Source organism: Tachysurus fulvidraco, chromosome 13 (genome assembly GCF_022655615.1).
Source record: "Tachysurus fulvidraco isolate hzauxx_2018 chromosome 13, HZAU_PFXX_2.0, whole genome shotgun sequence".
Classification (NCBI taxonomy): Eukaryota; Metazoa; Chordata; class Actinopteri; order Siluriformes; family Bagridae; genus Tachysurus; species Tachysurus fulvidraco.
In genome coordinates this window covers 18,290,085-18,317,578 of record NC_062530.1, presented here as the reverse complement: position 1 = coordinate 18,317,578, position 27,494 = coordinate 18,290,085, and the positions used below count along the sequence as shown (strand labels likewise).

General features: G+C 37.5%; 1 protein-coding gene across 4 annotated transcripts; it reads right to left on the bottom strand.

The window, feature by feature from the left end:
* Positions 1–770: 770 nt before the first annotated feature.
* arntl2 (aryl hydrocarbon receptor nuclear translocator-like 2) lies at positions 771–27,494 on the bottom strand. Of its 4 annotated transcripts, XM_027161989.2 has the most exons (18): positions 27,071–27,491; positions 16,058–16,163; positions 15,687–15,744; positions 15,400–15,453; positions 15,267–15,308; positions 14,156–14,313; positions 13,994–14,073; positions 13,281–13,373; positions 13,016–13,133; positions 12,755–12,901; positions 9,901–10,141; positions 8,430–8,536; positions 8,006–8,156; positions 7,816–7,886; positions 6,191–6,305; positions 6,010–6,097; positions 5,824–5,923; positions 771–5,262 (listed from the first exon to the last, which is right to left on the bottom strand). In XM_027161989.2, the coding sequence occupies exons 2-18, from the start codon at positions 16,134–16,136 to the stop codon at positions 5,111–5,113; spliced, it is 1,854 nt and encodes a 617-aa protein (XP_027017790.1). In that variant the 5' UTR covers positions 16,137–16,163; positions 27,071–27,491; the 3' UTR covers positions 771–5,110. The 4 variants fall into 4 exon arrangements, 3 of the variants coding, with proteins under 3 accessions (XP_027017790.1, XP_027017792.1, XP_047678624.1); XM_027161991.2 differs by lacking the exon at positions 16,058–16,163 and having other exon boundaries at positions 27,071–27,487; XR_003442930.2 differs by lacking the exons at positions 771–5,262; positions 5,824–5,923; positions 6,010–6,097 and adding an exon at positions 6,865–6,993 and having other exon boundaries at positions 27,071–27,494.

The window sequence follows — 27,494 nt, the reverse complement described above, 5'->3', positions numbered from 1 at the left end:
CATGCTGGAACAGGTTTGGGTCTCTTAGTTCCAGTGAATGGAAACTGCAGTGATACACCATTTAAAGACATGGGTGTCGTAGATGATTGTTTATAGACTTTGTGGCAGTTTGGGGAAAACTTGCATATGGGTGTGATGATAAGGTGTCTACAAACACTTGGAAACATAGTGTATTATTAACATAGGTCATTTATTTGTATGTTATTTTATATTATAATATTTAAAAAAAATAACAGAATTTCCTTTGAGAAAAGATACAATTTAATTTTATCAGCTAACACTGTTCTCATATTTATAAGCCACAACATCCAACCACTTCCACCATTCAAGGTTAGAAAACTTGGGAAAGACTAAATTTTTTTGCAAATGTTCAACTCAGTCCTGAACTCGGTTTGCTGTCCAATTAGATTTTTTACATATTAAAATTGTTGCCCTTTCATGGCTGTACTTAAGAATATTAATTTCCAATGATAAGTTTTCATCCTGAAAGTTCAGACAGCAGTTAATTTGCTTGGTTAATGGAGGAAAGTTAAGACTCTTTGTGAGCTATTACCAGCTGGTATAAGGATGGTCTGTGCACCTATTTGGCTATTGGGCCTATTAGGTGTAAATAAATGTGTATGCATGGTGCTGCCCTCTCATTCAAAGTGGGTTGTCAGGACAAGTTCTGGATCCACCACAATAAATCTGAGGCATTTAAAAATGGTACAGTTTAAAATGGGAAATACACATCTTTATAATATAATTCAATGGGAAAGATGATTCAAATGTAAATTAAACTAATATTTATTGAAGTTATTTTGTACATGATAGCCTAGATATAGACAGCTTCTCTGTCATGAACCTGGCCTGTTCACAGCAGCAGCCATGGCATCATAAGTATAAAACCCAGGAAGATGATAATATTTCAAATGTGGCCTTAATGAAATCCTCTTCTTTTCCGAGAGCCTCTTCTTTATTATTATTATTTTTTCCCGGAGACATGTACAGAGTGATTCATGTCCCATGTCCAACCACATTCCCCTCACAAGCAGTTCATGGAAGGAGGAACTACAAGGGTCCCCAATGGAACAGTCTTCAGTGAACTAATCACCGTTCTCCAAAACATAATCAAGGAAAAAATACATCAAAATGACAAAACGTTCGAGACAATGACATAAGGCAAAATATAACCATTTTCCAATACTAAAAAAAAAAAAAAAGACAAGCAAAAAAAATGAACTCCAAAAGGCCAGCATGCATGAATATCACTAGAAGTTCAACAACATATATATAGCATATTTCTATGCAGGCTATTTGAATCTAACTGAAACTAGGACTGAAATAGTAGTAGGTGTAATGGCTGTGGTTCTACTCCAAGTACAGTACTAATTTTTTGCTTAGTGCCAGTGCATATAGCACATATTCACACTGAAAGACAGTGACCCTATGCTAGGGGGTGAATGCATACAGTACATAGATCCTAATAAAAAAAAAACAAAAAAAAAAACAGCAACTCAAACAATATTTTTTCACCGTTCACATATGGCACATGTATCACAGCTCACCGCTTGTTTGTATGGGTCGAGTAAACAGCTTGCTTTATGCTTAAGGCCCCAACTGACCAAAACCAAACCCTTTGAACATCCCAGGGAAAGGTGGTCTGTGGTATTCATTCGTCCATGTGTTAGGCCCTTTTGTTGATTAATATCTTATCTGAAGAGCTATATATTTTTTAATATGTCACCTTTAGTACTTGAAAAAAAGATTTTTTAAAACTGTTTAGATCAAACCTAACTAGACAGGCTTAATAGCTAACCAATATGGCTCATTGTCCCATAATTAACTCGTCACATTCAGCTTCATGTACACAAGATTCACATTAAAGTGTCTAGAAATTCATTGTGTCCAAAAGGGAGCAATGTTGGAAAGCTCAGCAGGTGGAGAATAAAGTGTGCCTCTTAAGGTTTGTAATGTGCATCATTCACCGTACAGAAAACTCTCTCTGTAATAGATTCCTGTTATGTGATTCTCTCCAAAATAAAAACAAACAAACAAAAACAACAACCTACAGTTAATACTGTACAAGGTGAGTAGAAAAAGAAAATGACTTCCCAGCCAGTTGCTTCCTGAGTGTCCTGGATTAATTTGGATAATGTCTTCATGTTTTAAATACTTTATGGTGACAGTTTACCAGAGAATACTTCCTGAAAAGGGACTTTGTAATATGGCTCGGTCACTGTTCTCCTCTGCTTAGATCCACTTTCATGCCATGAAAGCATCATTAAGAATTGTAGATGTGGATCAAAGTTAAACCAAGGTCAAATGAAACAAGCATCATCTTTAAGACAAAAAAAAAAAAAAAAAAAAAACCCCAAAAACTTGAAAATGGTTTAGAGTTCAAACATCAAATGTCAACTCCTCAGAAGCCCTGAACTACAAGCTGTGTGTGTGTTGGGAGGGCTTTTTTAGCATGCTATGCCATTATGTTAAACATATACCTAGTTATTTCAACTTAAGATGATAATTTGAAACAAGGTCATAATAACTTAAGTTTGCTTTACTATACCTGAACACACTTACATAATTGTATCGATGTTCATGTTAACAGGCAAGAATTACTAAAAGGTATAGGGATTACATGCTAATTAATATTCAATTAATGAATCTCTTTCTTTCCAGTCAATAGATTGGATGAATGAACAAACTACAATAATTATAAAATTGTAAGTGCAAACTAAAATTATAAAATGAGTGCATAAATAAAAAATAAATACAAACAATAAACTAACACACACATTGATATAAAATGAATTGATATATACACAAGTCAAAATAAAAATCTTGAATAAGGATTGATCTTTTTTCTGCTCATTCGAGCATTAGTACTATACGAATATCAGGACGACGCATTGATTCAGCCATAAGGAATTTCAGGTGGTGAACTTAGACGAGCAGAGTGAAATAGACCAGTGTTAAACAAAACACCAGAACCTTGGAATGGCGCTTGTCAAATTAATGAATCAAGTATGACTGCTTTATACCATCTGTAAATTAATGTTATTGATAAACCGTTGGGTGTTAAACATAACATCAAAATTAGGAATATGTTTGGAAAATTTGGAATAAAATCACTAAAAAATAAGCACAATAATTAGGTATTATGTCTAAATAATGACATGGCACTTGCATTAAATCAACTTTAAGGGCTCAGGGCTTCTGTATGATTCTCTTAGAACAATGTTTTCGACAAATTTCAACCACAAACATTCCTCTTCACCTCCATGATGCTTGGCTTTGAAAGCTCACTTCTGGCAAAGAGAATAATAACCAGCTTTCTGTCCTTTAAAGATGAATCCTGCAAAATATTCACTGTTTTTATCTATTTGGGAAAATGTTTTATGGCTTGACAAAAGACATGCTGCACCCAGTATAGGAAAACACAGCCGAATTTTGTCGTCTCGGTAGAAGACCGTTAAAAAAATCGGGTCATTGCTAAAGGTACACAATTTCCTTACATGCAGACTCTTCTGCTCTTCATTCTTCTGGAAGATATACACTGGGAACAAAATATATAAAAGGTATAAACCCAAGGTGGTGTCTTTTCTTGCTCCCTCTATATATCTCTTCTTTTGCACTGATGAACACTGGAGGACAGCAATTAAAAATATTCAAGATTCAAAATAGTTCGAAGACATAATTAGGCCCAGATGATCTTAGGCCCAGTGATAAAGTTTGTTTAACCCATGAATTGTTCCAAAACACTACCCTTTCATTATTATTTTTGAGAAAAAATCGTTGTGAATCGTTCGTTCACAATCATTGTGAAATATTTTGTATATCAGATATGTTTTTTCCAATATTTTGTATAATTGTATATCAGATGTTTTTTTTTTTCATTAATCTGTTAATCAACCTCAGTTCTGATCAAAACTACTAAATATATTTATTTAATTGTTAATTTCATTAGCGATGTCACTGTTGGGGGGGGGGTGTCACAATTTCTTAACAATTCTTAATATTAAGTGTGATTGTGGACTGGATTTATTTATCCTTGGATGTCAAAGATTATGAACAACATTGGCTTTGATGCAGTGTTAGTTTTTGTGCAGCATCAGATTGAATTTTTTCCCCCTCATTTACTGTTCATGGCTGTTTTTGCCCCATTGACTGCCAATATAACGAAATTGCATAGGCTTTTTATACGGAGGTCTATGTAGTATATCAGCATATTATAGTGTGTGTGTGTGTGTGTGTGTGTGTGTGTGTGTGTGTGTGTGTGCGCGCGCGCATGTATTTATGTGCCTGCTGCTTTTTGATGATGAGAAGTCCAGACTAAACAAAAACAAGGTAAGTTTATTTAAGCACTTGCATATCGTGTTAATCATTTATCATTTGATGGTGAGCAACAGGCACCATGAAGAATAGATGAGCAGCTTCTGCCATGCAAAAGATGAGAGTACATGCCCAAAAAATTGTCCAAATATGGACTTAAATTTGGGTGACTGCTGATATCGCCACATCCTTTACCTATAGGTGTGATCTTTGACCTGGGAAAGACAATGGGCAAAATGGGGCATATCCAAGACTGTGATAAAAGGTTTAAAAAAAAATTAAAAATCCAGTCCACAATCACTTTTTAAATAAAAAATAAGTCGCTTTTGTGTTTTTCCCCCAAATCAGTTACGTCACTAAAGAATTGGTAATTAAAAAGTTAAAATCCTAGATTTTTAAAAAATATTTAAGTAGTTTTGATCAGAATTGAGATTGATTAACAGATTTATGCAAAAAAGTATGATCTGATATATTTTTAAAACGTTTATTTTAATGGATATTTTTATCCTGAACATAACATTAGGATATTAAATCTGTTTACAGTGTCTTAAAGACCTGTTGTAAATTCTTATATAATCTTTCTAAAATATATGTCAAATTAACGGTCGTTGCCAAAAATTATTCCATTTGCTGAAACAGAGAATGTTGGGGAAATTATGCGGAAACTATGGGCAAAACCATCCCGAGTGGTCCATGAAGGTTAAAAACACCAAACAGGTAATAAAAAGGTCTTAACCACAAGAAAAAGAAAAAAAAAACATAATAAAACTCAAGGAAAGACACTGGAGCTGTGAAGTTAAAGAGACCAGCGCATCTCATCGAAGTTCACGCCCTCTCCCAGGTTTGCATCAGTTTCCAGCAGACTCATTATGACTGCCATGGCGGCTTCGTCGCTGCTTAGACTTCCTAGCCCTGGAACCCCTTCGAGATCCAATTGAGACGGTCCCCCTGTAGCAAGGAAAGAGGAACACAATGATTACTTTGGTTGGATCTTATTAGAGAGTGATTATACTGCAGGTTGTGTAAGTATCCGCCCCTTTAAAATTTTTCCTCCACATTTTATGTAGTGCTAATTGTTACTAAACTTTAAAGTGAAATTGCCAAAATTGTGATTATATATCATGAATATGAACAAAATAGCTCAAAATACTGAAATGGGGGTCCACATTGCATGCAAAATTTATAAATGTAAAAAATAAAAGTAAAATTGCTGACATCACAGTGAAACCTTTAAGTTAATTCTTTTGACAAGAGGCCTGGTTACTGAGCCAAATTTAGCTTGCCTACTAATGGTAACAGACGTGCTTTTGTGGTTTTCTTTAAAATAGAAATCACTCACTTTCAGAAATCGGTGTGAAGTGTGGATCGTTCTGTAATCAATCTGATTTAGTTTGTTAATAGTTTATCAGATTCAGGTAGTGTATTAAAACAGCCATACTCACCCATCTATGCTAAACGTCAACGTTTCAAGATTGAATTTAGACTATAGTGATAAAGTGTAGCAGGTACCCATGACATTTTCACTTCCGGTAAAGGGTCCACTGCGTGAGCCATCCTCCGTACTGGACTTGCTGGGCACATGAGTTTCTGTCACGTCCCCATTTGGCACCTAAACACACACAATGCAGTCAGCAAAACCTCATTTTGCACACACGCACACACACACACACACACACACACACCAGAGTGACTCACATTACTGTCTTGAGTAAGGACCAGTGGAGATTTGTCCTGCAACAGATTGAAGGGGCTGGCATTGCCACTAGATGGGGAAGAGTTCATCCTGTGAAGATTGTCAAGTGTACATTCCATATTTCAGCACTTTCAAATAACTTCCACTCCAAAACAATTCTCTAATATTCAGTGAAAGACTTACCTATTAAAATCCAGTAGCTCATTAGCTATTTGTGTCCCGATGCTTCCAGCATAAATCATGGTGCCTGAAGCATTCGAGATACCTGGGATGATGGGGAGTGATTTTTTCGCATCATCTATTAAGGAAAATACAAAATAACTCTAGATTAACTATAAGAGGACCAAAAACCTAAAATAAAATCTGATCTGTCATTACTCTTTTATGCAACAGCAGGGACGGTGTTACAATGATCTATTGCGACCAAATCTCACCAATGATTTAGTAACGCGTGATAATACACCACATCAAAATTTTTATTGTTTACTACACCTTACAAATTGAACAAGAGCAGTAAAAAGTAAAAAAAATAAAAACGACAAACACCAATGCAAATATCCATGTTTAAAACAGCCCCTTTCTTCAACCACACACACAAAATAAAAAAGTGTTTGCAAAGTGTCATGTTGCTACGTGTTATTTGGTGAATAAAATACATTTTGCCGAGTCTGTACAGTCTGTAGACCTTTTGTTTTATATATATATATATATATATATAAGATGACTCCCCAGTGTGACACCCTATCATATTCGGGTTTTATTTAAATAATAAACGGATAAAAATTTAAATAAATAAATAACAAAAGAAAAATCTGATTGAGGTTATATTCTTTGAACACTTTCATCACTTTACTTACAAATTAAACACACAGATGTTGTTCCAACCTTTTGTGGAAAAAGTATTTTACAGTCCAATCTTTGCTTTCAGCCTTCAGAGGGAAATTTCTCCAACACACAGATGAACTTGAATTGTGTTTGTCCGCCATCTAGCGGCGAAAATGATTAAATGTATAAAATAATAATACCACAGAAGGTCCTGGATCTAGACATTTGAATAAAATATTATTTAAGGTTCATGACAGAATTTGTTTTAATAAAAAGAAGAGGGAGAAAAAAAAACGGACCATAATTAAACTTGTGTGTAGAGTATAAGGAAGGTCTTACATTATCTTTTCTAATAAACATTTATTTGTTAAAGTTTTGTTTATTAAAATCGGTATAGAGGAAAGTGCTCAATGGTGTTACTTAATATGAATGAAACATTTTTGGGGGAAAATAAACATGCTGCATCAGATCTAACACACCTAGAAGAACCTTTTACCCAATCAGATCAGACCAAGGAGCGAAACAATGGGATGATCCGAGAGGCAAAAAACTCAACACGACTCTAAAGTAGATTATTATTCTAAATGAATTATTATACAAAAAAACATACAGGCAAATATTGTGTGAAAAATATTTCCTATTTTTAAATGGATGTACAGTACACAAGATATCATCAAATCATGTCATATGTATAATCAGTGAGATTATCAAATATTAAACTGTTGCCTTAGGAAACAAAATCTTATAGTATTGTTGAAGATTCTGTGGTTTTGCCAAATAAAGCACACACCTAGTCACATCTAACTGCTGTATGAGCGTATGTAACAAACATTCTGGTCCACATTATCTCATACCACCAGTATAATCATTTCTAGTAAGGTCCATATTGTCCATGAGACGCAATTAAAACTCTCTGATATTGTTTAATATCATACTATAAATACAGTGTTTACCAAAGCTCAAGAAGCAACAGAGGACCTCACCTTCAGAGGCTTTGGAGGAATCTGTCGTCTGCCCTGACTTGTTCACTGATCCGCTTGAATTGCTCGTATCACTGCATCAGGTAACAAGAGTATCACAACAATCATTCTCCATCATGCATCCTGTGTAAAGGCTTTGGCTTCTTTCTGTTTACAAATTCTTCATAAATTAGGAGGAGGCAGTTGTACTCACGATATGACTGTGTTTGTTGACACTATATATTCTACTTCTTTGGTCCAGGGATTTATAAAACTAAACCACTGACTTTGCAGGGTGACGAAAGAGCCATATTTCGTTTTGAACTTGTAGCAGTTTGTCTCGATCTTTTCTTTACTTCTCAACACTTAAAAAAAAAAAAAAGGAAGCAAGGGGGGAAAAAACAAAAACAAATTATATGGGCAAAACTACAGGTTTGAGATGTGAGAATTCAGCTATGCAAAAACTTATAAACTGGAATTTCATGACAACTAGAAGCCATCCTGACCAATTAGCATTAGAGAAAGAACAATAGCCTAATTAAATTTTGGTTAAGTGATTATTTGACATTGTGGTTGTTATCAAATTAACAGATTACACTAACAAAACATGAGTCTCCTCAGCACTGCACTGATATCACCTTTTCGGTGTCGGTCTGCTAAATGAGGCAAATCGTCTTGATGAAAGTATTCATAGCAGGATGTGCCTAACAGCTCCTGTGGTAGATATCCAAGTATAGTGGTGGCTCTGCAAACATTGGAAACAAATAAGTGTAATTCTCTGTAATTTAGCCTGAGGGCTAAAACTGTCAATCAATAGCAATAACAATCAAACTTTTAGTACATTTCAAGTAGTGGTAAAAAGGCTATGTCACTGTTTATCTGTTAAAATAATAATAATAATAATAACAATAATAATAATAATAATAATAATAATAAAAAAACAAAAATCGAGTTGGATCTTTTTCCAACCAACACAATTCAAGAGAAAAATAAATAGAAACATTTTTTTTTGGGGGGGGGGGGGGATGTTACAATAATCCAGTTGCATAATTGTGCACACCACTCACTAATAATTATACTTACTAATAAAGCTTCGCTTGCTTGTGTGAAACAACACTCAGTCTTGTTGGAAAAGTGTATCCAAACTTCTTGATTTAGCAATTTTATTCTGTTCTTCCTTGTAAAAATGCCCCAGATCTATAAAATGTATTCAAGAGGTTGTCTTCAGGGTTTAGATCTGGGTCTCTGACTGGGCTATTCCAAATTTGCTGATCATCATCTTTTCTTTTGTTCACATGGATTTGTGCTATTAAATCACGGTCATGCTGAAAAGTGAAAGCATCAGCTCTCTCACACAAGTCTGCAGGTTTTATGGCAAAATAGACTGGTATTTGAAGCTATCCATGACACAATGTCTAAATCAGGGACTAGTGCATCAGTCCTAGATGAAGCAGCCACAGAGCATAATGCTACCACCACCATGTTTCTTGGTGATAATCTGTCATGATTTGCAGCGAAAATATCTTGTATACTTTTGAACAAAACATTGAACCTTGGTCTCATTAGACTAGAAAATATTTTGCCAAAGCGTTTAGAGGTGATTTAGGTGGGCTGGGATGTTTTGTTTTCTCTAAAACGAACTACTATGTCTTCATTCTACTTCATAACCCAGTCATGAGTCTCGCATGAACTTGACAGATCTTCCAGCAGCTCTTTTATTATTGCTGTAAGATATCTTGGCAGGCTCACTAATACATGATGACGATGTTCTACATTACATCTAAAGTGGCTTTGTTTAGCGTGGTTGTTCCCAGTAAAACATTTCTATTTGTTTCTTACTTGAACATTATTTGAAGTTCATCACATTTAATGTTGAAATGGAGCTGACAAACAAAAACAACTGCAGATATGCAATACAGATTCAACTTTAAGAGGAATGTAAGAAAGTAAAAAATAGATAGATAGATAGATAGATAGATAGATAGATAGATAGATAGATAGATAGATAGATAGATAGAGTAAGAATTAGTGTCCTATGATCTCCTATGGTGATTTTTTTGTTGTCACACCATAATAGCTACCTTTAAAATTATGGTTAAATTTATATACCGTTGATCGACAAACGTGAATTTGCCGTCCATGGCACAGCGAGTGATGAACTCTGTGGGCTTGACCTTCACCTCTCCGTTGGCCTGGGGGATAGTATGAGGGTGCACGCGGCCCACAGCTACAAGGCAGCTGAAGTGTGAGCTCTCCTTATCGGCCTCGGCTTCTCCCTCCGCTCCGAGCTGACTGGTGGGCCAAGTGCGCATATAGCCGGTGCAGTGCACGGTACAATAACGCTGTGATTCTTCAACAGCACAGAGAGAGAGAGACGGAGAGAAACTTGGGATCAGACCTCAAAAGCTGAAAATGGTGCTAAATTTCCAAATAGATAGAACATTTTTAAAATTCAGCTATGGACAGATTTAATTTAGGGAGGGAGTGGAGGATGGGGATAGTGTCTGGATTTGCCATCAGTCTTTAAAGTCTCCCTAAGTCCTCTCTCCACTTCACAAGGGAAGGTAGCGGGATGTATCTTTGCCTTGTTTTTTTCCATTAACAGATTGTGACAGCTTATACAGACAATTATAGATGAACACCAACTGGTACAGCAATGTCAGCTATGTAAAGCTACACCCAGGGATTTAACATAAATACACTGTGAACTCTGTACCTAGGGAGCAGTAATTAACAATCACGACAGCATGCTGTGATCAGCAAAATTAAAACATTCTGTAAATCAATCTGTATAAAGAACATCACCAAAATTTCTTTCTAGGTTCAATATGCCTTCTTATCATCCTTTCTTCTTCCTCTTTTTTTTTTAAACAATCTTATGCTGTGATCAAACTCCATGATGTACTGAAATATATTTAGATACGGGAATGCACATGAACTTGTTACACATTCCAGCCTTATCTGTACTGTTAATGATCACAAAACAAACATGACCAATAGCTTTGATTTAACAGTTAAAAGTCCAGTTTAAATACTTTTAACACTTAAAATCATGATTTTCTTGGCCTTTTAATCCATGCGAATACAATGCAACATTGAATAAAACCTGAGCTTCTAAAGACTATTTCTTATTAAATACCCATAAGGCAAAGGGGTAGAGTTTAAACTTTAGCAGGGTTTAGACCTCAATAAAAATACATGATGTGCAAAGAATGAGGAAATAGAAATACAAGGTATCCCAAAAGTCTCCATACATTGGAGAAATTAACACTTTTTTTTTTTTTTGGCAAAAATCAGACTATTTAGAAATCAACCTCTACATGATGGCCATATCTTTGTAAACACAAGCGAGGTTGTTTCTCTTGCTCCTCGTGCACTCATGTGAACACATCTGGTGTTCTACAAGTAACTGCATGTCAATCAAATCAAACTTTTACATAGCCACATGCAGTAGGACATGTAGTAAAATGTTTTTAGACTGTCGGCATCATAAAAAATAGGATCGATAATACAATATACATGGAATAAGAATAAAAATATACAAAAATGTAAATTATACTAACAAAAATAATGAACTGTATAGGTGAAAAAGGGAAGAAAGTACATGGAAAGATCTAAACATTTAGATTTGACAGCACAAATAAAACTGAATAAAGTGTCTAAAAAAAGTCAGCTAGAGGTAGTGTGCATCAAGTATTTGAGTCAAGAACAAGTCCAGCATCTATCTATTGTCCTAAATGAGGGACCAAATGGCTTGTGGGAAGAAGAGCCTCCAGCTGTACTGTGCAACTTTGTGAAAGCTTCCTGATCTGACCATGAGAATTATTTCAATGTTTGATTCTGTTGTCAAAAGCATTTTGTAAGTATATCTTGTGTATAAAGACATTTTGGTACAAAGTGCCAATTTCCCCATGTATAGTGTCTTTGGGGACTGTGTGTGTGTGTGTGTGTGTGTGTGTGTGTGTGTGTGTGTGTGTGTGTGTGTGTGTGTGTACTCATATACAATATAACACCTCTTTTTAAATCAGGAACATTAAATGCTACCTGGTATGGAGTATTAAAAATATCAGAGGTTTGTACAGTTTGACAGCAGTCAATCGAGTATTTCTTATCACTTTAACCGCAAACTTGTCAACCCTGACTTTCCATCTGCAATCTCAGGTGGACAGATGGGTAGTTAAACTACATGTCAGCTTCCTTTTAGTGCTTCATTATCCTCAACAGATGCACTTGCTGCTACACAATCTCTCTCTGCATGCTGCAGGTGGATGCTTCTTTAAAGCTGATTTGGTTGGAGCAAATGAAAAGTCCTCACCTGATGCAGTGCAGCTGTGTTCTTTTGAGCTTATCAGGTGTGACACCATGAGCCAGAAGAACTTTGAGATCATTTAGAGATATAGATAAAGTGAATTTAGAGAATGTAAGTTGGCCAGCAAATATCTAGATGGGAACCATGTGAAAGAAGGGTCAGCTAATCTATCTTGTGGCTTTTGCGGTAGTTTATAAGCACCCGCATCACTCAGGTTTTGTTAAGCACGTCCAGTTCAACACCTTAAGCATTTACACTTCAAATGCACTGAAGCGCTGCCTTCCACCATGGTTTTTTTTTTTTTTTTAATTCTGACAGCTCTTCCATGCCAGTCCCACTAATTTATAAGAGAGTGCAGTGTCCAATGTTTCCTTTCTGCAGAATCATAGGGCAAGCACTTTGTCCATCAGGTTTTTTTTCTCACCTATGGTTTTATATATACTGAGAATATGGACATATTACTTCTTTGGCATACTGCATTTAACTAAATAGTAGGCTAGTAGGGATACTCAGATGCAGATTTTTTTGATTGTTTAGGGCAGTGCGATTGCCAGCTATGAATTTATTTTTTAATTGAGAAAAAGATAGGCTGAACATTTTGAGAGCTGAAATTGATACCAGGATATGCAGAAGCCTCTGATTTGTGCTGCTTACCTTTCTTTTTTGACGAGCTGGCATGGAAGTCCTTTTCTTCTTTAACGGCAACTTTGTTGCACTTCATTCGACAGAAAAAAGAACGACGTGCTCCTGAACACATTCGAGAGGCTCCTACAGGCAGGTCAGCTTGCACCTGGAGTCCAGCTACACACGTGTGCATTGAGGAAATCACATACATAAACGTTACATTCAATGGTACGCTGGAACTTGTATACAATGTCCTCAAAGAAGAATTTCTGATCACTTTAAAGTATTTACTTTTGGCGTCTATAAGGCGTTCTCGTGGGTACAGTTCAGAGGCTGAGAGCTGCTCCTTTACTTTTCCTATGTCCTTTGGATGAACATAGTCAAACAAGCTTTGGCCTATCAGCTCTGGCTAAAAAGCAAAACAGTAAAATGTGTCATAAATGTGTAATAAACATCCAGCAATTCAAAAACTGTATGAGGCCCATTTTCAAACTGGTTAACCAGCTGTTCATGAGGCAATAGCGTTTTATAATGGTGAATAATAAAATACACTCACCCGAGTATAGTGCAGGATCTTCGAAACAGACTCTGAGACAAATACTATCTTCCCTCTGTCGCATCCAACCACAAACAGGAATCCATCCACAGCCTAGGCAACATGGAGAGCACAGAGGCCAGAGGATTGAAAAACATACAAAGAACAGCTGGACTACAGACGACCTCCAGAACACCAATGCATCTCTCTGTACACAGAGGTGGCCAGGAACTGGGGGGTTGGGGGAACTCAAACAGTTTTATAGTTCAGAGTTACAGGTACTACACATTGCTCTCTTTAAGTTATAGGTTATATACTGAATCCCACATGGGTTCACCCGAGATGTGATGGGGTCCATATTTTAGTTGTATGTGCATAAATTAGATTTTCTGAATGTTTTCAAATAAATTTCTTTTCCCAGTTTTTTCTTTGCAATCACCAGCAAACTTTCCCCCAACATTCATCAACCACCCAGGCAGACTGAAAGCTAACATGTGCTTATTCCAAGACATGTGAAATCAGCCAGCCTTATCTTCTAATACTTTTTCCAAGACATGTGAAATCAGCCAACCTTATCTTCTAATACTCATTTTGCATCAAAGGGCAGCAGGACATGCTCGCTGTGCCTGTAGTGCTTTACGTAGACTATAAAATTAAGTAAATATCTGTAGTGAACTAAACTACATGGTAAAGGTACCATACTAGTCCCAATGCTTTACATGTCTCATGATTACCCTGAGAACAAGGTGCTTGAGTTCATCATCAGGAAGGAATGAAGGCTTGTATTTGGCTTCGGCAAAGGAGCTGGTCGCACCTGGCCAAACAAGAAGAGCTACGGTCAGGAAATGATTTACTGCTATTTAAAGCATGAAAAGAAATCTTTAGAAGAAACATACCTTTGAGTGATTTAAGATGTTGCACAGCCATACGCAGCACAGTGAGTTTGTCGAGCTTGCGGGACATTGGGTTACATGTGGGAATCATGGCCGAGAGCTCATCGATCAGGTTATTCATCTTGTCCCGCCGCCGTTTCTCGATTTGGCTGTGAGGTTCCCTATGGATAGAAGGCTTATGATCATGCAAGATCAAGACAAATCGGTTACACAAACTGTTACTTTAGATCCTGTTTCAATAATACATTTCTAAAAGTGTGAAAAAAAACCTTCTCCAAAGTCAGTTTTTGCTGCATGGGCTAAAAGTGCACCAACTACAAAAATATCGAAATTGCAGGAAGTTGGGGTCTGGTTGGTCCGAGTGCACCACTGTCGCTTTGACTTCCTCTAAAAGCACTTCACAATGTAGATCATCAACAAGTGAAGCCCTTCCCTGTCCCTCCCTCTCTCTCTACTTCTATTCTCTTCAGAGACCATAATATGTTTCCTAAAGGTGCTAAGCAATCCTAGTCTAACTGTAGATTTGCCTTATGTACTACTTGAACATAAGGTCAAGTAGTGGCCTAATGGTTAGAGAGTCTGACGCGTAATCCGAAGGTTGTGGGTTCAAGTCTCGGGCCGGCCACGACTGAGGTGCCCTTGAGCAAGGCACCAAACCCCCCAACTGCTCCCCGAGCACCGCAGTACAAATGGCTGCCCACTGCTCCGGGTGTGTGTTCACTGTGTGTGTGTGTGTTCACTGCTGTGTGTGTGTGCACTTTGGATGGGTCAAATGCAGAGAACGAATTCTGAGTATGGGTCACTGTACTTAGCCGTATGTCACGTCACTTCACTTCACTACTCAGACTAAGAAACTGCTAAAAAAAAAAGGATGTCATCAGATAAATTAGCGACTATCTGAGTCAATAAAATGAAAGAGACTGTGGAGAAGGCGAGTGGTGGAGATAATATATAAATATAAATCTTCCACAGTTCCTTAGGCAAAAAAATGTTACATGAAAATATATTTAAAATCCAATAAAAAAAAAAAAAAAACTTTCATTTTGTGTCTAAAAGGTATCTTTGTAGAAGTCACTACATAATGTGGAAAAAAAATTAAATGACTGCTAAGTACCTGAAACATTTCATTTTCACGTGTGGATCATCACCTTCTGACCTAAAAAAAATCATTAAAAATTGTTAGGAAAAAAATGTTACTGAAATAAAAAAAAGAGTTGTATTCAGAATGTATTCAGAGAATGAGAGACCTTTCCTGATCATCCTCCATGTCCTCATCCAGCACTGACACCGATTTTGTTTCCCTGGAAACAAAGCGGCTTGGTGATCAACACAAACTAGATGAACAGTTAGCCTTCTTTCATTTTCAATAAAAAAAATAAATCGGACGCTTTTCATTCTGCCCTCATTAAGGAAAAAGTAATGGAGGAAAGTCCAAATAAGAGATTTTCACTCAAATGGACCAAATCCCTCACTCCTACACTCACACACCATCCCTCACACACCATCCCTCACTCCTACACCACTGCACACTTACTTGTCGGTGCTGCCCTTGCGTTTCCTGGTCAGCTCCATGCCGGATGCTGTGCCAGCAGCTGAAGTGTTGGTCACCAGACCGGAAACAGAGACAGATTTAAAAAATTTTAGATTAGTTGAAACCAAGAATTACATAGTTAGGAAAAAAATGTTTAAAGTTGTTCAACTTAACAAATATTAACATGAAGATGTGTTCATAAATACATTGCATTACGAAGCAGGATAAAGAAACATCTTAAATGGAAAGATGGGGCATTAACAGCATTCTAGGGTTAGGACCTTGCACTGTGTTCACTTCAACATTTGAATGGCAAAAAAATAAAAGCCGTCTAAGTGGAAAAAATAAAAACAGGAATCTAGGATGACACTGACAATGTCTGAAGCTCTTGGCTGGAATCTGATATAACGCTTTACACTGCTGCCACATGCTTGGATGACTGGATAATCGCATACACCTGCAGTTGTACAGACGTTCCTACTAAAACAGACGGCAAGTATTTATTAGTTTATATTATTAACAGTGATGATGGGTATACTGTAAAAAGCCAAATATCTTTAAACAGCATTAATATGAATGAATATAATATTTCCAACACATTGGGGTAAAAATATCACAAAACTTGGGTGTTATTTATGGAAGTATTATTGGCGCAAATCAAGTAGCTGTGATGGTGGAATTTGTACTTGTAGAATGTTTTTCTCTCACAAATCCAACACAACAGTTACACATTCTCAAATTCTACATTGCAGGAGCACAGATACTGTTTTACAAATCAAAAATTAAGAAACTCACATGCTCACATTTTTGCTGCAGTTGCGTATACAGTTGCCATGAATACGAAGTAATACACATTTACACACCCTTTAATCCATAAATGTGAACTGACACATCAGTATGTGAATACAGGTGAATTCTACAGGTGTGCAACTGCTTGCATGAATTCAAGTCACAAGGCATTAACAACAAATCTGCTTGAATGGGCTTGAAAGTCTCAAATCCATTTTTACACCCAATCACCAAAAAACAAGTTCTGCGTGCTCTCAATGTTTTTGGCACTGTTCAGAAGTCAGGGAATATTTGGACAGTCGAAGGAGCTCGTACACGCGGCGTGACATGCAATGGCTGCTGACACTGTATGTGAAACTCTGTTGTGGACAGCTGACTTCACTGAAAATTTCAATATTTTCCCAATTTTTAGAAGTCTGGAACATCTTTTCACCCAGACTTGGTGGATCATTGGGGCGTGCTGGAATTTTTTAGTGCCATACACTGACTCAATTCTCCAGAAGTTAATTCTAAATGTCAAGAAATCTGCTCATGAGACTTCCTACACTCCGAAAACTGCCAAGAAAATGTTTGGACATGTCAGACATTCATCTGAAATAATAATTTATTCATCTGGCATCATTTTCCTCTGCACAGTGCCAAATGTTTCAGAACTCCGATGAAATTAGGCCTGATTCTGCACAGTAAAAATGGTTTGGTATTTACAATATGGTGCAAACTTATGATTTTTGTAAGTACAAATTTTGTTATGAATGTTTAATTAAAAAAAAGACATGCATCATGTCTTCGAGTACTGATCTTTTTCCACAAAAAAATTATTATTAATTCTGTTTAATTGACTTTCTATAATAGATCATTTTTGCAAAAACATTTCAATTAAACGTTTGAAGGCATCTTTGCTTTACAGCATATATGTGAAGGGAAACAGAGTTAATTGTAGCATCCTAGGAAAATCCTCCACATGCTGGCATTGTGTAATGTATACAGTTCTGAACCCTTTTTTTTTTTTTTTCACTCTGGGCATATATGCCATGGTCCCAGTTTGAGACACAGACTCACTAGTCCTCAAAAATGACACACACATGAAGAACACAACACAAACACAACACATGCACAGGCTACTTAATTTTGTAAAAAAGTGCAGATCCAAGCACGAGTTCCTTTTATATTCATAGGAATCATTTACAGGCAAACTTTTGGACTAAAATGCCAGTGAAAGCCTCCTTAAATGCTTTCCTGAACTGAGATGCTTCTCTTTTTATATGTATATCTACTAGAAGTAAAATTATTTCATCATCTTGTAGTCTAGTTTCCATCAAAAGTGAAGAATAAGGACACTTTCGAGTTCTGAGCATTCGATAATTGGCCAACTTCAATAGTAATAATAAAATGATGACAGTAATAATACTAAAAAATAACAATAATGTCTTATCTTACTAAAAAGCCAAACCTCTTTTAAAGGTTATTAGACATGAATCGTAGAAACTAATTTAAATAATGCTGAAGTCAACTTTGCATTATTTCAGGTGAAATGATCTTAAAATATCAAGAGCCTGAATCATGACGATGAAACAGACACAGAGAAACACTAAAAAAATCAGTTTGTCTCTGTGAAATTATGAACGTGAAAAAGGCCAATTAGCACTTATTTCAAAACGTTCGGCTGTCATAACATGAGCAGCAGCTTGAAAAGATGCACTGACTGGTTTCATGTGTCTTGGAGGAAGTACGTGTTGGCCTTCACTCTGAGTGAGGCGGTTGTCTGCTCTATGACACAGGAGAGCTAGCTACTAGGTACGAATTGGCAGATGACCAAATTTGCAAATGGATTTGCGGAGGTGACCACAATAAATTACATTTAAGTAAAAGAAAAACTGTCCACCAAAAGCTTGTCCACCATTTTTGGCTGTTTTCCTAAATTCAGTCACAGCGTCAGCTGGTGGGTTTCCCCAGCCTGCCACGCACAACTCCATGATTTTTAGTCAGGATGTTTACTAAAAGGAAGTGTCTTCTGGAGGCTATAAACCTGACTGGCTTTCCGTTGTTGAAATCTGCGTCCACAAGGGATGTAGGGGGAAGTCACACAAAAAAAAAACAACCCACACACACACACTGGTCACATAATTCAGCAATACCTTACAAGCCAGATGCTCTCTGGGTATTGACCTATTTTTTAGCAGTAAGATACAAAAGAGCAATCCAGCAAAACTTCATGTCAGAAATCCTTAATTACCAGTTAAAGGCAATCTGACTAAACTAATGATGCCTAGTCTTGTTCTTATGTACTAATTTGTTGTTGATTTGAAGCAGCCACTAGACAAAACACTTGAAATAAATCAGCAACTAGACAAAACACTGGAGAAAAAAAAACTTCAATAAACCATCATCTTCATACTGCATTTCATCTGTTCACACTTCACACGTGGTTAAAACACCCTCCTCCAAGCTGTGAGATTTGTATGCATTCATGTGTATAGAATATTAAGCATCACTATTATTGTCTATGTGTATTTTTTTTACATATGAAATACTTGAAACTTAATTTTCTGAAGGAATGTCAAAGTCTATTTAAAAGTAAAAACATTTCCAGGATAACAAAGAATCTGCCGGAGAAAACTAAAATAGTGAGTGTTCCTGTGTCTATTTTTGTGTTGGAAGGAAGCCATGGTGGAAATTGTGTTGGAGCAGCAGAGATTGAGACTGATTTCACCATCAGTATTCAAGCACAAAAAGAAACTTCCAGGGGACCTTAAATACAGACATGTTTGCTTCTGCACGACCGAATACACGATTTTTACGGGATTTTAAGGATGATCATAACAGCATCAGCAGATCATGTTTATTAACTTCGACTGTAACTAAAAAGAAAGAAAAATATTTTCAGGGTGTTTTCTTGGGAGACATGGGAGTGTAATTTTTTTAAAGAGTACGTAGACAACACTTGTTGCATCGTTACTTAAAACCTAACAATGCATTTGAACCCTCAACCTGTTCTGGGAAGTTTCTACCTCCGGTAGCTATTTTCAGTGATCAGTTTTCTTGCACCTAAGAGGAAACATTCTTGAAGGAGATTTGGCGTTTGTATATACAATTCAGTGGTGTATGTCTGCATCACATCAGGTGAGATGAAGGAGAAGCTGCGTGTGCTCTTTGCCATGGATCTTGTACGTTCTACTGTCTTCAGTCCCGTCACATTTTTTGGATACGGCCACATCTAGTCGCCCAAGGCTGCTTAAGTTGCCAGATGTCACCAGCTCACATTAGGGCTTTTCACACTAACTATTTAACACTTTATATGCCGGACAATCTGGGAATCCTGGGTTATCATGTTTCATTCACAGTACTCAAACTTTACCAGGGAGGAACAATTAATCCTGTTTATTCATAATCTGAAGTTTCACACTATTCCTTACTAATACCACGGGTTAACATTTTTATTAGCATATTTGCTGCATCAACAACCGTGACTGCGACCGGTTTAAATAAATGGCTTGTCTTGTGCTTTCACAGCATTGAAAAAAGTTGATGTAGATACAGTTCTGGACCCTAGCAGACTCCCAAATCTTCCACAGCTTGTTGCATAGTTGTCCAGGTGTTCATTGGTATGTTGTGCTAAATTTTTTCAGTGTCACATATATTTTCCCTTTACTACACCGTACAATTCCTACACCGCACAAGTGTTGTTACAGTACGCTTTTGGCACTGCAATGCTTAGAAGCAGAGTTTCATAAACGTGGTGCAAGAGCTACTTCTTAATAACAAGAGCAAAATTCTCTACCTGAGGGTTAAAAGTGGGGCTTAGAATGACAGAGTGCAGTGCGTTGTTAATAGCCCTGTTGAAAATGAAGGGTTTTGGTTGCTTTGTCTCTGTGAGTCGCTGTGTGTGAATGTACAATAAAATGCCACGATTTAGCTGCTATGCGACACAAAAGAGAATGAATTCTTAAACACCAACACCAGTATACATTCACAGATTGCCTTTAGTGACTTGCATATGTACTAAACAAGTACTATCACAATCTTGTTTGACAAGTGTAAGTATGTTCACGTTCAGTCAGAAAATGTGTCAGTGAGTAAATAAAATGCCTGAGCTTTGAGTATACACAGAACTTTGTTTGCGCTCTACTTGGTCGGCTCAGCTTCATTGTTGAATATACTGTAGACACAAAAAAACTGAATGCAAAAAATGAACAATATAACCAGTTTTTGTCTCTTTAAAAAGGTCAGTGTGGACAGTAGGGCAAGCGTCATATAACACATCCTTCACAATATGTTTTACTAGAACGCAGAATTTTCCTTTTATAAAACTCAAAATGAACAATTCCATTCATGGATCAAAGCGTTTTCCTTGGACTGCACATGTGTCTGTGTGTGTGGCCAAACTTGAACCTTTTTTTTTCCTCGCTAAGCCTATAAAGCATGTTTAATTTCCTCTGAACCCCTCCTTTGCTTCTTCAGAGCGGCACAGTTGTGAGAGTTGTCAGTGGCTCGGGCCACAGCAAACCCAGCTCTCATCCATGGCTCCTCCACTTAAAAGTGGCCCACAAGTCCAGCGACCTAAATAGCCATTAACAGATCAGCAGCAGGCTGATTTTTTAATCCTGGGCTCTGGATTGAACATTATTAGGCTTTACAATGTGATGCTGTGGCCACATGTTGCAATGATCTACCTCCTCCTTCTCTTAAAGAAAGTAAATTATACCCAACACCTTATTTTAAAACATTTAAAATAAAATGAAGGGTATTTAAGTAGAATAAAAAAATCAGCATACCACAAAACTAGCCAAATATTTTTTCTGTACTAAGGACTTTATTAGCGCTTTATTAGGAACACCCATATATCTCCTTACTCGTAAAATGCCCTAATTAGCTGATCGTATGGGAGCAACTCAACGTATAAAGTCATGCAGATGTCACCCAGATGAGGATAGTTCCCATTTGAGCCTGGTTCTTCTCAAGGATTCTTCCACATATCATCTCATGCTGTAAATCTCAGGGAGTTTTTCTAGTTTAAATGTAAAATGTAAATCTCGGAGTTTGTAATTTTTTTATTATTTATTTTTATATTTCTGTAAAGCTGCTTTGAGACAATGACCATTGTTAAAAGCACTATAGAAATAAAACTGAATTGAATGTAGATACCAAGGAACAGTTTTTCACATCAGAACAAATAAATAAAATGATGTGATTTCAGTAACTTTAACTTTGGCATGGTTGTTGAGACCAGACAAGGTCACTGAAACTGGGCAGTAGAAGATAAAATGGCTTAAAGTGGACAATTTCAGTGTGCCTGTGCCCACTATAGCCTCAGATTCCAGTTTTTGGCTGACAGGAGTGGAAGCCAGCATATCCTTCTTCACTTATAACCAATCCAATTCAAAGTTTGAAGTTTTGTGCGTTTTAAGATGTTTTTCTGCGCACCACAAGAGTGTCTATAAGAATTACTGTATCCTTCCTGGTAGCTAGAACCAATCAGGCCAATTTCCTCTGACCTCATCTGATCAACAAGGCATTTCCACCAACACAAGTTTCCCTCACTCGTTCTACCTTTTGTTTGTTTGTCCCTATACAATTTTAAGTGAACTCTAGAGACTGCTGTGTGTGAAAATCCCAGGAGATCAGCAGTTATAGAAATACTCTATAAACCAACCTGTCCGGCACCAGCCACTCTGCCATGGTCCAAATCACTGAGGTTGCCGATTTGCTCCATTCTAATGGTTGATGTAAGCAGTACCCGAAGCTCTGAACCTGATTATGAGTGATTTTATGCAGATTAATGTTTTTTTTTAGATATAAATAACAGACTGAGGAGAAAAAAAACACAACATGTATTCATAAACTCAAGGGAAGTCTGCAAATATCTACATAAAGCTTTTCCAAAATTAAAAGCAAATTAATACACAAACATTCACAGCCACCTTTAGTAAAATTCTAGTCAACTTGAATAAAACAATCACAAAAAAAAAAAAGAATGACAACAAAAGCAGCTCTTTAAGAGAATGTCGATTTTAATCATTACACTATCTGCCTGTCTACTGCAAAAAGTGCACAATAATTAGCGTCACATGCCATCCCTCATTTCAACAAGAGAAATTTTTTATTTTCTTTAATTATTCTTCGTACTTGGTACAATTTTAGACACCACAAACCAAAAAATGGGTGAAAATAAAAAAAGAAAAAGACGAGCTTGCTCTAAAAATCTGTAATAATGTATTTAAAAAAAGAAAAAAAAAAAGAGGGACGGTTTTCATAACTGTTCCACAAAGTCACAGCCGCACGACTTGGGGAGCGGGATTTAAAAACAAAACAAAACAAACAAATCTAATCTAATTTCAAATTTATAAACATATAATTATTATGGAGGATTACCTATAATATAATATAAATGTATATAAAGTTAACATGTGCCTGTTAAATATATTCTGCTTGCTGGGTAGTTTTCATGACCTGGCTTAATGGTGTTTCCTCTTACACAAGATCTTTGCAATTTATGGTGTAAAGGCTGCTCCAGTTTCTCTGAAAATGGCTCACACTTTCACGGTTTCTCACGTCCTGAGAAACCTCGCATGCAAATATTAAATCAAATGCCCACCCTTTACTGAGATTTCTGCATTAGTCATCAAACTAGCATAATTAAAGCTATTTTCGTATCATTACATCATCAAGCGCATAAAACAAACTAGAGAAACCGAACAGACTGTGCACACACCCACAGAGCACGCTCCAAAATTATTGGCACCCTTGGGAAACCTAGTTAACAGAAATCTATGTGAAATTTATGAAAGGAATCTGTGGCTGCTTCCTTTAAACGCACTGAAAACATCCATATCCACATAAAAAAGTTAAATAGATATGGCCAACCCAGTCCCCTGACCTAAAAAGGTAGACTGCATTCAAGAAGGTCCAAAAGAGAGGACTTTATACTCTGGAGCGATTGTGTAACGAGGAGTTGCCCCAAAACTTGAAAGGAGACGATCAGAAGAAAGACTTTGTTATACAGTATAGACTATGCGTTACAGTAAAAATGATCCCAGCTTGTTTAGAATTTAGGGTCAGAGCACATGGTCTAGCATGACATGGCACCCCTGATGCAGTGAGGGCTCATCATCAAGAGCCCAACATCTTGGTGGTGCTGAATCAGTAACTCAGAGACATCACTGAGTCACTACTGCCCAAAGCAAACTGTACTTCAAGTCAGATTTGAACCAACAACCCAAGGAAGGCCATTTCAGATCCACCACTCCTTCAACAGAGACACTGAAGGCTTTTATACTGCAGCATCATGTTATGTTAACAATGGGACATTGCACAAAATTATAATAAGTACAGAGCTATAACTAATGACTGATGTTTTTTTTTTATTTCCCAAGGATAAATTTACATCAAAAAGTATAGATTTTTCACATATTTTCACTGCAAGATGAAGTTAATTATGAACAGCCATTTCTTATAAACATATATCGTGTGCCAATAATTCTGCTAACAAGTAGGTCTATTAAGAGCTGCAGTAATCGACGCCTTACACATAGCACTTTTAACAAGGTGCAAAACCAGTCTGTGAACTAAAATAAACATGATAACCTGCTTTGTACCTTCACACTTTAAAGTCATACAACACACAAACATCACAACTCACTTTGGACCAGAATTATGCTACATTCACATATGTAGTGACTCACAGCATCAAATAGACGGGAGAACCTCTATTTTCAACGAGAGTTCCATTGGCGTGAGAGACGGTGACCGTTGGCAACTAGATGCAGGTGTGTCCAACAACGTGACAGAGCTGGAGAAAGTTAAATTTGATGCAAATATGGAGCAACTTCGTGCAGCAGCTACCAAATGAAAACAGCAGAGCCGTGAACAGGGCATGAAATATAGAACAGGGCATGAAAGCCTTTATTATCGCCACATATACATTACAGCACAGTTGAATTCTTTTCTTCACATACCCCAACTGAGGAGAAGCACATGAACCAGAGCAAGAGCACACAGCACTGATGAGTTTCAAACAATTTTTGTTCAAACAATTTTTCTTTGCAGCATAGAAAATCGATTTGGAAAGCTATTTGCACAACCCACTAATAAACATTATCACTATGGCAACCAGTAGGAAAAACACCTACTGGTGACTTCATAGTGAAGCAACTGGTGACTTTATCTCTGCACTTGTGACCATAGCTTTAGACTAAACACTACATGTTCAAACACAGAGCGCTAGTATTCTGTACTTCAGTTTCCAATCTCAGTGTTCTGCATTTGCTACATTTCATCTCTTGCGCACTATAGACACATTAATTCCTTTTATAGTCCCTATTCACATAGTCGGCGCTGATAAATTCATGAGCATGATATGAGAATATTTACAGAACATATTTTCCACAGGATATCAGCAGACATGGGAATTCAGCTGCATTCATTCCACCTCTTTTCCCCCACAAGAGCAGAGCAGCTGACACCTGAAACAACTTTAAAGACACAAATCTCTAAAATACTGTAACTGTTAGAAATCAGGGCCTGTGTATTCATGTGCATGAGAAATAAACTTGTGCATAATGCTTCTAGGCAGATTGTAATCTGCTTTTGCCAATCACTCCTGCATCCCTGTTCTCCGTCATGGGTTCAATCAGAGCGAGGCAGAAGGTGAAGCAACAGCATGCTGCTGAAAATAACCTACTTTAACCTACTTTTGAGAAAGGCTTGTCTCGTGTTATATGCCAGCTGTGGGAGTAAGCTATAAAAGGGCTCGCTCACATTCCTGTTTTCTGAATGGAGTCCAATTTACTTAAATCTTTTATGTGCAAATCATTTCTGCAATAATGATCTGGTTTGTATTGATCGTGTCAAAATACGTAAGACAGTAAAAGTATTTGACAGCAAATTTGGTTAGAAGTTATTATGCACGGACCAAGATGTGGTAATAAAATAACAAAATGTGTGACAGATTTTTGTTCCATAGACATATGCTGCTTTCTTTTATTCACTACATGCATTTTCCATTCTAGCGTTTACTCAGTAACTCGTAATCAGCAAATTAAGCAAGTAACTGTGTGCCATTGTTGTACTACAGATTTGGAAGAAAAATGGCAAACTTGTACTAATATTCTCATCCGTCTCCACTGCTTGTACTGTTGGGGTTGTTTTGGCAGGTATTTAAGGTAAACAGATTCTACAAGGTCCCTGAAACAGACTGACATCCAATGGAGTATGTATTCCTGCCTCATACTATCCCAGTGTTGCCAAGACCAACTGCAGATACAACACAGCCTACTTAAAAATTGTTTTAAGTAACCAAAAATTGACCATATCCCTCACTTCAATAAAACACTCAAGGAGTAGGCAGCATGAAGCACATTCATAAAAGCTAAAGACCTCAAAACGCATTTAGGGTGTCATTTTTATTTTTTTAAATACTTTGGTCCATACTGAGGACCAAGGGTGTGGATCATAATCGCAGGTGAGAGAGCAGTGCTTTTTTCACTTAATATTTAAATATTTCAATCAATATTTAATAATTAATCGTTATAAAGGTTTGTGGGGTTTTCTTGTTTAAGCATGCCCCCCGAATGTGTTATGAGGACATCAGAAGACTGGCCTACAACAGTACTGAGTTTGACCCACATATTACACAAGTGCCATTTATGCGTTAAGCACAGTGCAGCTCCAGGAGCACTGACAGGGAGAAAAAACACACAAAAAAACACACACTTGGCACAAAAAAAAAAAAAAAAAAGTCTGAAGTCACATATGGCATATTTCTGTTGCTTATTTACATTTACAGCATTAAGCAGACTCCTTTATATCCAGAGCAACTTACATTATCTCATTTTTATACAACTGAGCAATTGAGGGTTAGGGGCCTTGCTAAGGGGCCCAACAGTGGCAGCTTGGTGGACCGGGGATTCAAACTCACAATCTTCTGATCGGTAGCTTAACACCTATCATTTCATCTGAGCTGAACAATAAAGTTGTGTACATGTTTACTTACATTTGCACCACAGGCTATAAAAAAACTGACTCAAAGCAAAAGCAGGTCTTAAAATAAAACGAGACCTCCAGGGCTGATGCCAGAGAAACATCACTCACACAACCACCAGGACCATCTAGCTTATGGACCACTATAAAGCTTCCCAAAACAAGTCATAACGCACAGTATTTTACTTACAGCTCGGTTATTCAGACCCTGAGCATCAAACTCAATCAATAAAGTCATGAATATTTCAAAGTGTCGTCTTTTCGCACTATTATGATTAGTGCCTTAACACAGAGGACTAGGACCGAAAAGTTGTGCTTTAATACAATTACACAAAAACTGTTCCCTGTAGAATCGTTTCCAAAGCAGTGCAGTGCAGAGAGTCGTGCACAGAAACACCAGCGTCAATCCTCGACTGAGAGAGTTTGCTCTACTGAACTACTGACCTAGTTTAAGCGCGAACACCAATGAGAGCTGAACACAGCTCTCTCTCTGTGTGTGTGTGTGTGTGTGTGTGTGTGTGTGTGTGTGTGTGTGTCTCTCTCTCTCTCTCTCTCCGTGTATCAGCCTGCACGACAAAACCCCTAGAGGAGAACGTGTGTTTAAACCCACCCAGATGACCTACCTGTCTCTCCCCCGGAGGCTCTGTCACCGGCGGCAGCGGTCCCCGACATGACTGGAGCCGGTCCGCCGGGGCCCAGCACTCGGCTGCATGTGGCGGAGGAGGCGGTAATAAACGCTGGAGACGGTGAAGGGGGAGTGGAGGCGGGAGGCAGCGAAGATTTGTTTAACTGACTGTTTTGCTTCTCCTTCTGTCACCTAATTTAGTCGGAGAAGCTGCAGCCGTGAGCATGAAAACGCACAAACCCTATGCGTTTGTGTGTGTGTGAGTGTGTGTGTAATCAGGACGCACGGAGGGGGGAACGCGGAAGCAGACCCCCGGGACTCCGCCCATCAGGCTCAGGCTCCGCCTCCTCCGCGTTCCGTTCCCTCACGTTTCTAATCCTGCAGGTCACGCGATATGTTACACAAGCGCAGAAAAATGCGGT

Excerpts from the sequence above, each read along its gene's own strand:
- arntl2 (XM_027161989.2), bottom strand. The coding sequence starts at position 16,136 with ATGCGATTATCCAGTCATCCAAGCATGTGGCAGCAGTGTAAAGCGTTA. Across the intron at positions 8,537-9,900 it reads TTCACGTTTGTCGATCAACG|AGCCACCACTATACTTGGAT; the intron begins GTATATAAATTT and ends CAATGTTTGCAG. Across the intron at positions 5,924-6,009 it reads TCCTTACTCAAGACAGTAAT|GTGCCAAATGGGGACGTGAC; the intron begins GTGAGTCACTCT and ends GTGTGTGTTTAG.